The sequence below is a fragment of the Lissotriton helveticus genome, chromosome 5_1 (genome assembly GCF_964261635.1).
Source record: "Lissotriton helveticus chromosome 5_1, aLisHel1.1, whole genome shotgun sequence".
NCBI lineage: Eukaryota > Metazoa > Chordata > Amphibia > Caudata > Salamandridae > Lissotriton > Lissotriton helveticus.
The window spans coordinates 512,491,510-512,504,253 of record NC_136065.1 but is presented as its reverse complement, the minus strand read 5'-3'; the positions used below and the strand labels follow the sequence as shown (position 1 = coordinate 512,504,253).

Below are 12,744 nucleotides of genomic sequence, written 5' to 3'. Positions count from 1 at the left end.
GATGTTGATGGTAGAGGTGTCCACTCAAAATCTCAACTTTTTCTCTTCTTTTCAGAGATTTTCCTGAAGAAATTCGGAGCGTCCCGTCTTGCTTCCAGACCCAACAGCGGAAAAAAGAATCTGAAGTTGGCTACCACGCACAACGACCTCCAGGGCGCCGTCTAATGTCACACAGGGGACGTACCTGGCAACAAAGGGTGGTCGACAATGCCCAGAACAGGAGGAAAAAAAATTACTATTTCAGACCCAACCACTAGATGGCGGAATAATGAACAGCATGTGAATCCAGAAAAGGATTCACGCTGCAAAACCTACTGCTTGCGTTGAGGAACCTGCCACTAGCATTGAGGAAGCTGCCGCTTGAGTAAAACACCTACTCAAGTGGCACTCTCTTGCGCTGCGTGTGGTGTTGATTGTGCTGATTGTACAACGCAGGACAAACTCCAGGCACTAAAAATCAGCGTGACTTACTGCACTCCGCCACTTGCGGAATTCCGCAGAGTGTGGCGGAGTTTTTTCGACACTTCGCGGAATTCCACACAGCAGAACTCTGCCGAGGCCTAGTGTAGGCTGGACTGTCATAGGGAAGGAGAATAAGCAGAAGGATCTAATTTGTATAAAGTGACTCGATTACAGGTGGTTCGAAAAGTGTTTTGACCAGAACGTTGTCAAAAAATACTTTACTGAATTAAGGTATAACAGAAACATTGTAATAGCTAAAGTATATGGCTCACACAAAAAAAGACATGTAGGAAGAGTGAGCAAGAGGGGGACGTAGAGCGACCCCACAGTGCTACTATGATAAACATTCCTACAGCCTGCAAAATAGCATTTCCAACACCACTAGATGACTAGCATTCCCAATGATGAATGTCATCTCCTTATTTATGGTCCATATTCTTTACTACTTTTCTTTAGGGATATTCTTGCTGATATTACTAGAGCTTTGCTCATATGCCCTACACGTGGTGCTCTTTTCCTGATTGCTTTCACCACCACACCGTCTTTTCTTTGACTATTTTCAGTCCAAATGCTCACACCCCACTTTTATCTGCAGCAGACTTCCTTGAATATAGATACATATTTATCACTGCAATAACACGTGTTGGCCTTATAGTGCCCCATTTCGAACACTTCCCATATTCCAGTGCAATTCTTCCAGTCAACTCTATAGCCGGCATGGACTACATCTGCCATCTCACCACACTCATCATTCCTTAGTTGCCTCAACATATGTAGTTGCTGTCTACTCACCTTTATCTTCCGGGTGGGGTTCACCTAACATTGTACTCCCTCACCTTTGTGATTCTTCCCTCTTGCAACTTTGCAGCATTCCTCCCTAGTGTGCTATTTCTGACAATGGACTCCACCTTAATGGCCCGGTTTTCACAATTTCACCCTAGCCCATGTCATTTCTTGTTGCTAGTACTAGTGTCACATTTCTCTCAGAGACTACATAACTCACCTTAAAATAGTTCCCTTCATCCAAATACCTTCTAGGTTTGCACCACATCTGTGAGTTCACACTAAGCCTACACCAACGGAGTGAATCTTGCTCGGTCTGCGTGGTACTTTATCACTTTGCTACTGGGAGGACTTGCTCTAGCAGGTTTCATTCTGCCATTTTATTCATCCTCATAGCCACCACAACTACCAATTAGATGGCAACCATGCTATAACCTCGCTCTCCTCTCTCACCTATAGTTATGTGGCTCTCCACTAACAAGCACCACTCCTTTTGCCACTCACCTCCTCATTGCAAGTGCACAGCCATTTTCCACTCTTTCTTTCAATTCATACTTGATGCTCCTGACTTCTCGTCCAGTAAATACCATGTGACTAGCTATGGCCTCTTCCCTTCATTCACCCCACCTCAGCTAACCATTTCTCACATATAAACACCCACTTCTATCAGTCATGACAACCTTCACAACTGAGATGCTGTGGGCTGTACTTCTTTGGGTGTGTCTGCTCCACCCATAGCACTTAGTACTGCAAACCAGCCTTGCTCTCCTTCCTTTTTACGTGTTAGTACCATATTTCTTTAAACATTTTGTCATGCATATCTGCCCTGTTCATTTCTCAATGACTGCCCTAGTAATATTTCATCCACCTATTGTTCATGTGTGGCCCTACCCAAACTATGTGACTGCCTTAACCATAAATCTTCTCCTAACTGTGTACCCCTCACCTTAGCCAGCCTCAGCACTAGGAATCATACCTGTATGGTCCTCCTCTCACTGTCTGCTGCCTGCAGACTCCGCTCCAGGTTGGTCACCTTTTCCAGTGCAGCCTTGCGCTCCCGTTCATTACGCCGCAACGTCTCCTCCTGCAGCATCAAGGTGGTCTGCACACTGCTCAGCTTTCCATCTGCACTGCGCTTACCTGCAGAAACGGAGGAGTTGTAACTTTTCACAAGAAGGAAAGAATAGGTGTGGGATGAAGCCTAATATCCAGGGAGTCATAAGCAATACACAAATCAAGTGATGCTGACAAAGACAAACCCAGTAATTATTTCTGCAGCAAAGTTTGTATAAGGGGATTAACAGCATACTAAATACTGAAAATTCAAAATACCCAGTTAAACAAAACAACAGTACTTGAAATAGCAAAGTCCTGGTCTAACGATAGAACAGGTGCAGGAGTTGTTTTTGGGGTGCACTGTCAAGAAAATACCTTCAAACCTAAAGACAAAACCATTTGGGAATCCATCTTTTATTGATAGCTGATCAGCTTCTGAACTTAGTGTTAAATCTCCTCACTATGACTAGGTAAAATAATACTGGTGTGTTCATTTCTCTACAGTGGGTTTCTAGTCCTAAGCAAAAGTTGTCTGAATGAGGCAAGCTAGAGAACCAGCAATGTAATGCAATACATTTTAAGTAATAATAGAATAAAGAAAGCAACTTGCATTTCACAGAAGACAGTGGGTCACCAGCCAATGGAATATTGATCGGTTCTGCCTAGTACGGTTTGAAGAAAATTGAAATGTACAGGATTTTTTGTGGACAATGCTGGTAGGCAGAGGTCTGGCAACCAATGTACTTCCTCTCTCTGTGACTTCCTTTACCCTCTTGTGTCTCTGCTAGCTGTGCTGCTCTGCTGATGGCGAGTGCAGCCTGACACCATTTCCTCATCTCTGAATTTGATGAGTCCACCTTCCTAACTAGATCTTCCAACACAGGGCCAATCAAGAGGATGTATGTGGGTGCTCTCCAATCTTATTACTACAAACTGATTTTTAGAATAACAAGTAGTCACACCCATTCACAGTTGGTCCAGTCCTATCACAAGCATCATGGGGTCATGTGGTGATTTCTTGAGCCAGCTACAGCCTTGTATCATTAACCTTTTGTTCTTTCATGCTTGTGGTAATTTGGTCCAGTTCGACTGGTTTGACCTTTCAAAACAGTACCTATTCACAACTTTGCTACTAGCAAGAAGAATGTCCAACTCTAAAAATGTATATAACTGTTTTTGTTGCAATTAAAGTTTATTCGTTTCCACAATTCTATAGGTATTTGCAACTGCATCACGCCCTCCACACGCACCTTACAACAGGTACACGTCTTCCTGATCCCAGCCCGCCTGAAGCTCAGATTATGTTTGGGACCTGGGGAAGGGTTGCATCTCCCGCATTTATCGCAGACTGATCAACAATACCCTTACTTCCCTGGACCGTCTGCGGGCTCAGTGGGAGGGTTGGGTTGGCACCTTGGAGGAATAGGATAGGCGCGATACCCTTATGGCCCCTAGGACGGTCACTGCATCCGCTAGGCTACGCTTGGTGCAACTCTATCACTTACACCCTGCATACCTCACCCCGATGCGCCTTCATCGAGCAGGACTTAGCCCGCACTCTGCTTGTAGTAGGTGTGGCCACGACCCAGCTGACTTTCTCCATATGGTATGGGCATGCCCCCGCTTGACGCAGTTCTGGGGGGCAATCGAGGAAGAACTCACCGAGGTCCTAGGGTGGGAGGTCCCCCATGACCCAAAACACACGATCCTGGGCATCACTGACGGGTTGGATGGATCTCGGAATGAGAAGTTGTTTTTCACTACAGCAATGGTGGTTGCCAAAAGGGACATTGCGGCCTCCTGGAAGCACCCTGAACCCCCGAGTGTTGGAAGATGGAGGACTGGGGTGGACTGGTGCGCCATGCAAGAGAAAGTTATGTATGAGGCACGTGGGTGTCCCAAGAAATATCGTAGGGTCTGGGGGAAATGGTTGGAGGGTGCGGTTGAGTCATAAAGGGAACATCCAAATTCCTATTGCTTTGCTTTTACTAGTGTCTGTAAACTGGGTAGTGCAAACTCCTTTTTGTAATCCTAGATTTTGATAGTGTCATGCTGAATGGCTGGTGTATTCTTTCAATTAATCAAAATCAAAAGAATGTGTTTATCAAAAATAAAAAGTTTATTAGTTTTAAAACAACAAAATGAATTGTATCAGCACTTCTTATCAGATCCAAGTAATTTAGATGAATACAACAAAACATAAGCTTTAGAAAAATCAAGTGATTATCTATATACATCAATTTTAAAAATAACACAAAATCATGAATTATTGGATTACAATGATTAAACTGTCGACTGACAAGCTGCAGACAATAACACACGATATGATACAAAGATTGGAGCTCCTCCCTATATGACATAGCAGCGTCATCAAAGTTCTTCCACTAAGAACTGTGTCACGGACTAGTTAGACTAGCCTTACACCCTATATTAAACTATACACATGTCCTATCTACCATGCTCCACAGACAACCACAAGAGTGTAACATAAAGAGAGATTCAATATAGAATTTTATTGTACGTGATACCACGGTTTATATATGACCCTTGGCCTACAAGCTGCTCTTCCACAAAGTAATATGGTCTATTGTATTGTGTCTCTGTAGTCAGACGCTGTTCAATACCTTGGGTGAGTCGGAACGCCACTTTTCCCCACTTCATGGCACCCACTGTTGACAGTATTGTAGCATTCCTTGTGTGCATTCCAGCCTTTGTGAGACGGGCGGTCCCACTGAGTCCCCAATGACAAGTATTATTGTCACTATCATAGCAGTGTATTCATCCCCAAACAGAGAGAAATAAGGCGGTGTGTCCCTTTTTCCCCTCTCTATACCTTTCTGTTCTGTAATTAAACTGGTCACTATCATTAAGGCAGGTTTTGTTCATTAGATGAGATGGTCTCTGCCCATGTGTTGTGTTTCCATCTTTACCAGATGAGAGAAACTGCCCTTCATAGCTCTTTTGGGGTCACTCACCTTCCTCGGACTCTGACAGGACTTTCTGCAGCTGCTGCAGACGGGTGGTGGCACTGTCCCGGTCTGACTCCATCTCCACCAGCTGACGGGTCAAGGTGCTCGCCTGTGTTCGGACTTCGTCCTGAGAGAGGAGGAAAATGGCCGTCAGCAGAGTTTCTGAAAAGGGCCAGAGCAAGTTGGATAACACAACCAGGTGGGCTCACAATATTTCATTTATATTACGATTTTCCTAGCCAGCTGCCCATGTCTGTGCTTGTACAAGAAGAAATGCAAACCGTACACGTTTTAGGCTTAATATATGATGAAATAAAATGTGTCCGAAACACCAGAAGTGAATCTAAGATTGATATAGTTATGGCTGCCCATAAGCTGAACCTACCCAGATGTCTCGATCAGTGGTGGCACTAATGAAAAAATTCCCTTTTTCACATATCTCGGGTCAGAAATAACCAATTAGAAACGGCAGGACAAAATGCAGAAGCCTTTTTTAACCACCAGTTAAGCCTACGGTTAGGTTTAAGGTCTTCCGGCCTCACCCGCTCTCGCTGCGTATCCCTTAGCTCCTGCAGGAAATCTCGAAGAGCGGCACGCACCACCTCCGGGTCAATGTCTGCCACCAGCTGCTCGCCACGGCTGGGAGAATGCGCGCGATCAGGCGAGAGTAAACGTGGGCCACGGTCTGGAGTGCCCGTCAGTGGAATGGGGCTGCCACGTCCGTCTGTGGTAGTTGTGTACGTGTTGTCAAAACCTGGAAAGGAAAACACCACATGTAAGACTCTGCTGGTCATACTCAAATATAGCATGTAAGAACCACACCCACCCACAGGCCTCAAATGACAAAAGTGAGTACAAAGCACGTAAACCTGCCAGACTACAGTTCATGCTAAGGCTTCCTAACATCAGTGTGCAAGCTACAAGAAACTACAGATTCCAAATCACACTAGACTACAAAGCATGCAAAACATACTGAGGCTTAAATAGCATGCAAACCACCCTGCTGGTTACAGGTGTACAAGTCAAGCTACACCCAACTACACTGTGCGGATAATGGGTATCAACAGACACTGGATGACACAGTCAGTGGAGTACTGCAAATAACACACCACCCCCTGCAAAATGTGAGAAGCAGCCTCTACGATTCTGGCATCTCACATATAAAGAAGGTGGAGCAGAGGACAGTCTGAAGACAGAGTATGGGAACTCTAAAGTGTGGGTTTCCACTCTGCTACAGGAGCCTACGTTGTGCCCCAGGAGAAAGAACCCTGGAGAATGAGAAGACGTTCCATCATGTGAGCTATTCCTTTTGTATGTATGTACGTACACGAAGCAATTCAGGATGGGTCTCAAGACCTGGCTCTTCGACTGAACCCTTGTACCCAGACGGATCAGCAGCACCCCCCCCCCCCCCTGCGCTTTATAAGCCCCTAATTTATTGATTGAAGCATATAAATACTCCAAACTAGAAGAAGTGAAAACTTTAGTTTTATAGCATGAATCTGGAGATGGGAAGGAGTTTTAACTTTAAGAGAGATTAATGAGTCTATGCATATGAATCCAGCTTAGGCTGTTTCACTCCAAAACCAACAAAGGACTGAAAAGGGAAAAGTGAATCCAAACTAATCTTCGAATCCCAACCCCAATGACCCAATCTGCTATGGTGTCCAATGGAGTGGTCTGTTTTCAAACTGGATCTATGGTTGAATGTTATGTTCATTGTTCTTGCAAACAGCATGTTCACCTGTGGTTTCTTGTCGCTTTTGTTAACACATAACTGCTGAAGTAGAGCCAGAAAAGCCACTGAACTTAAAAGGCTTGCCTAAACATCAAAGTTTTCAGATTTTTCCGAAATGATTAGAAATTATGTACATGGCAGATTTTCTCCAGCAGGGAGTTCCAAATTGCCGGGGCCAGTGCAGCAAAAACTTTGTACACCGGACCTGAGCTAACGGAACATTTGGACTGTAAGTAGGTTAACAGGAGGAGATGTCAGGTTGCGTTTAGGAATGTACTTTACTACCTTTTTAGTCACAAACGTAGGTGCTAAATCTTTCAGGCTTTTAAAAACAATGCAACAGATGTTGCAGTGCATTCGTTCCTTCCCTGGCAGCCAGAGTAGCTGTTTAAGCAGTGGAGTGGCATGTGTGGTTCTGGAGAGTTAATACTAGTTTTGCAGCCTCGTTCTGAATTGCTTGAAGCCTTTTTCGGATGTGCTAGGCAGGCCCAATTACACAGATTTGCAAATAATACTCGCTTTTACTATCATGTTCTGAGTATCGAAAGAGAGGAGAGGTGCGATCAGTGGCGTAACGAAACTTGAGGAGGCCCCTCCTTGCAAAGTGGATGAAGGGGCCCCCTTCCGGACTTACTCGTGAGCTCTCAGGCCAGGTACTGCCCTGAGGGGTCCCCCTGAAGCTCCCCGCCGCACTGCGGGGCCCTTTGTTACGCCACTGGGTGAAATGTTCCTCAGCATCTTCAGTTGGGAGGGACATTTGGGCCACTGCTGATTCCACGTGTAGTTTCCTTGTTACTTGCCATTGATAACAACACTTGGGCTTTTGGCTAAGGCGGTTGGTGGGGGTGCAGGACCCTGTTCACTGGGCCTGTATAGCTGGTTCCACAGGTTTGCCTTTGTTGTACAAAGATGATGTCCAGTTCCAAGGTAGATTAGATAAGTTGGTTTATTAAGATGGATGATAACAAGAGCCCCACCAGGAGCAGCCATCCTGCTGCTCAGCCCGTCCTCCAACTGACTCCCTCACTCATCCAACATTCCACAGCATCATCACACACCAGCATTCCACACCACAGTCCCACTGGCTAAGCAGCAGGTATAACACATCTCCCTTCTTTTCACAGAATAACATTAGACTCTTGCATGGTGTTTGCCATACATCAATGAGAAGCAATGCAGATGCATAAAGATAACAGGTGGAAAACATTGCATGCATTATGCTCATAAAGACAAGAAACACACACTAAAAGTGCATGTGAAAATCAGATGAAAACATTGCAAGCATTATAAACAGATGAAAGCATTGCAAGCATTATGCATATCTGAATGAGCAACACACGAATTGCAATGGACCATGAATGCATCAACAGCAAAAAATAATAATAACCCCTTCTCCCTTTCAACCGAGAATTCAACATACACGCTCCACCACACCACTAATCTTCGAACAGACCCCAAAATGCCACAAACATGCCAGCTGGCCAGGCTGACATAAAGACAGCAAGAAGGGAACCAACCACAGGGGCGCAGTGGTGAGCCGCCTATGGCAAAAGCTTGGCTTAAAAAATGCCCTTCACCCTAACCTGTAGTAGGGGTGGAACAACCCTTCAAACAAGTGTCACTTAGCTTACACTAATACACCGTAAGGGTGGAACAGCACACCAATCGCACGTAACTTTGGGTTTAAACACAGCCTCTCACCCTAACAAAGTGAGAGTGGAATAACGCTTCACACAAGACATTTGGCTTAAACCCTGCTCTTTACCCTTACCCGGTAGGCAGGGTGGAACAACAATGTCAACTCTGGAACAACAATGTCAACTCTGCCCTTCACCCACACTCACATAGATGGGGTGGCACGCCTACTTCAACCACAAATCATCACAAACGTAACTTCAAAAGTGGGTGATATTACTGCACCAACCCATAAACTCTACAGTGGGTGGTATTACTGCACCATCCCACAAACTCCACAGAGGATGGTATTATGCCCCATCCCACAAACTCCAGTCGGTGGTATTGCTGCACCATCCCACAACCACGAAAAAGTGCTAGACCAGAATACCTTCTACTGGTGAAGTCATCTCAAACAAATCCCGGAAACACACAAGATCCACAGAAGACCTCATACCTCTGATGCACTAAACTTAACTTTACGCAAAATCGAAGTTCTCAACTCCTAAACTCTCTAGATCTAACAATAATAATCCTTTCCACCCCAAAACATAACATTGAAACCAGTTAAACACGCAAAGCAGCCTTTCCACATACAAAAAATGCATAAACATAAACAAACACACCGCCCAATAGGTTTTCATTTATCGTTCACCACATACCAAATAAACTTAAGTATGGAAGTCTATTAGATTGACCTCTGCGACGCACTCGCCTCGTTCTTCCACCACAAGATCGCCAACATACACAACAGCTTCGGCGCCCAGACCACGCACCCAACCACCGAACCAACGCCCCCACCACCACCCTCTGCGCCTGGACCCCTGTCAGCACTGAAGACACCGCCCACGTGATGAACACCATCCACTCCGGCTCCCCTGCCGACCCCTGCCCACACCACATCTTTAACAAAGCCGACTCCATCATCGCACCCCAACTCCGGAACATCATTAACAACTCCTTCGCATCTGCCACCTTTCCGGAGAGCTGGAAGCATGCGCAGATCAGCGCCCTCCTGAAGAAACCCACCGCAGACCCCACGGACCTCAAGAACTTCCGCCCCATCTCGCTCCTCCCGTTCCCCGCTTAAGTCATCGAGAAGACTGTCAACAAACAGCTAACCACCTTCCTCGAGACCAACAGCTCCCTCGACCCCATCGCAGTCTGGATTCCGAGCAAACCACAGCACCGAGACCACCCACATCGCAGCCACCGACGACATCAGGTTCCTGCTCGACAACGGGGAAACTGCTGCCCTCATCCTCCTCGACCTATCGGCCGCATTCGACACAGTCTGCCACCGCACCCTAACTAACCGCCTCCACCACGCCGGGATCCAAGGAATGGCCCTGGAATGGATCACCTCTTTCCTCTCCGACAGAACTCAGAGAGTCCGCCTCCCTCCCTTCCGCTCAGCGGCCACCAAGATCATCTGCGGCGTACCTCAAGGTTCCTCGCTCAGCTCCACCCTCTTCAACATCTACATGACCCCCCCTCGCAGCCATCGCACGCCAACACAACCTAATTATCATCTCCTACGCTGACGACACCCAGCTGATCCTCTCCCTCACCAACGACCCCGCCACCGCCAGAGCCAGCCTCCAGGAAGGAATGAAAGACGTCGCGGAATGGATGAAGCTCAGCCGTCTCAAACTGAACTCAGACCAGACCATCCCCTTCTGCCTGGGACGACTCCTGGGGGCCCACTGCACTGGGCACCGCCCCGAAGCCCACGGACCACACACGCAACCTAGGTTTCATCCTGGACTCCTCCCTCACTATGACCAAGCAAGTCAACGCCGTTTTGTCATCATGTTTCAACACCCTGCGCATGCTCCGAAAGATCTTCCGGTGGATCCCCACCGAAACCAGAAAGACGGTCACCCAGGCCCTCGTCACCAGCCGACTGGACTACGGGAACGCCCTCTACGCCGGAACCACAGCCAAATTACAAAAAAGACTCCAACGCATACAGAACGCTTCTGCACGACTCATCCTGGACATCCCCTGACACAGCCACATCTCTGCCCACCTGAGAGACCGGCACTGGCTCCCCGTCAGCAAAAGGATCACGTTCAGGCTCCTCACCCACGCTCACAAGGCTCTCCACGACATGGGCCATGAATACCTTAACAACCCCCTCACGTTCTACACACCCACCCGTCAGCTCCAATCCGCCAACCTCGCCCTTGCCACCGTCCCACGGATTCGCAGAACCACCACCGGAGGGAGATCCTTCTCCTACCTGACTGCCAAGACGTGGAACTCCCTCCCCGCCCACCTACGACTGACCCAGGACCATCTCTCCTTCCGGAAGCAACTCAAGACCTGGCTCTTCGAGCAGTAGCAGCACCCCCTCCCAGCGCCTTGAGACCCTTGCAGGTGAGTAGCGCGCTCTATAAATCTGCCTGATTGATTGATTGATTCATTGACAGTGGCTGGACTGGAACTTATCTTGAGGTCACACCAACGTTCCACATCACAGTCACACTGGCAGAGCAGCAGGTATAACAGCCTTGTTATTGAGAATGACTATCACGCCTTTTCCACGTTGCATCTTAGCTGATTGACACTCATCCAACCAGCTATGCATCTTATTGTATTTTTTTTCCGCGTGCTGCAGAAGTTCCATCACGGCGGAATGGCAACTGTGAATCGTCGGTGTTCGTGTAGGTGCTACAGTTTTTAAAAACAAATTATATGATGAAAGGTTTAGTACACAGAGGCAATAAATGAGGTGATAAAGAAAAAAAGAGAAAAGTCTTGTGGAACTCCAAGCTCTAATGTAATTGCTTTTTAGTGAGAATTTCCCAAATTGCACTGCACAAGTGTGTTCTGTTAGAAAAGGCTTAATGCATCTCAAAGGCTTTCCTTGAACTCCTGCTTCTTTCACTCGTTCACCAGAATTTTATAATCGACCGTGTCAAAGGATGGAGTAGGGAGCCACCTAATGGCCATAGCGAAAACTGCATCCCCAAAGAAGGAAGCCGAGCTTAGTATTTATCATATTTCACAGGCTTGTTCCTTGCCACTAATGCCAGAAAGGCCAGCACCGGTCGCAGTATGATGAAACCAGTTGGGGTCGTTTTCGTTCCCTTTTACCAGAGATCAGGCCTGGCTAAACTGGATTTACATATGCCTAGTCTCTGGACTAAACATTGGCCTGGGGCCTGATTGCCAGTGGTTGACACTTTTGTACAGCCTTCCACCTACTACCCTTTATGTTTTCCTCATGATGCCCAAAGTGTGGTGGGTATGCACAGGCAAAGATCCTCACTGTTATGTTATGTTACAACAACTTATAAAGCGCACAAATACCAATAGGTGTCTCGGCGCTGAATGCTCCATAAGGTAACAAAAAGTGAGCAACCCAATATACCCTTGAGGGTTTGGGCAATATGTACGGTAGGGTAAAGATACCTTCAAGGGATTTTACTGCTGTTAGATTTTAAACAAGATTTCAAACATCAATTAGCGGCCTAAAAAACTTGGTGCCGATAGTGCAAGAAAATGCAACAGTAGATATTTGATCAATATACAAAAGCCACCAAAGGTGATCTTAATGAGAATGAGAGCAAAGAACCGGTGTATATGAATTTTTTTTTGTATTTAATACTTCACAAGAAAAAGGGGTACAAAATAGATAGCATTGTTATAAGAAGTACATATCATGTATGTCAATCAAAGAAAGCTTCTATATAACAATTCTAGACACTTTTCTACCTATTTACAATTGATTTACTAATCCAGTAGAAAAAGCGTGTGTTGACGTTTCGGTCTCTATTGTTGAGTTGTTGAGACCATCTTCAGGACAATGAAAATCATATCTTGAAAACCCTTCAAAATTTGGAAAAAGGCTGTCACAGATATTTCGCTTATCCAATCCCTTTCGTGTTCAGTATATGAAAAACTGTCAAATAAGGGTGTAGTCGCCTTTCCGGATATTTACTGGTGGGTTAAATACAATCAGTGGTGTCCTACTACGTAGGAAACATGGCAGAGCGTGTTCCGCTATTCGTATATTGTTTATTTGGGAGGACGGCAGGTCTGCTACACAAAGAT

At 46.2% G+C, this 12,744-nt stretch overlaps 1 protein-coding gene across 2 annotated transcripts in view; it reads right to left on the bottom strand.

The window, feature by feature from the left end:
• Positions 1–12,744, bottom strand: part of CROCC (ciliary rootlet coiled-coil, rootletin) — a 574,059-nt gene that overhangs the window by 198,900 nt on the left and 362,415 nt on the right. For both annotated transcript variants that reach the window (XM_078642848.1, XM_078642849.1), the window contains 3 exons: positions 5,813–6,024; positions 5,277–5,397; positions 2,222–2,385 (listed from right to left, as the gene is read on the bottom strand). In XM_078642848.1, the coding sequence (XP_078498974.1) occupies positions 2,222–2,385; positions 5,277–5,397; positions 5,813–6,024 (497 nt within the window). The remainder of the gene's footprint in view (positions 1–2,221; positions 2,386–5,276; positions 5,398–5,812; positions 6,025–12,744) is intronic.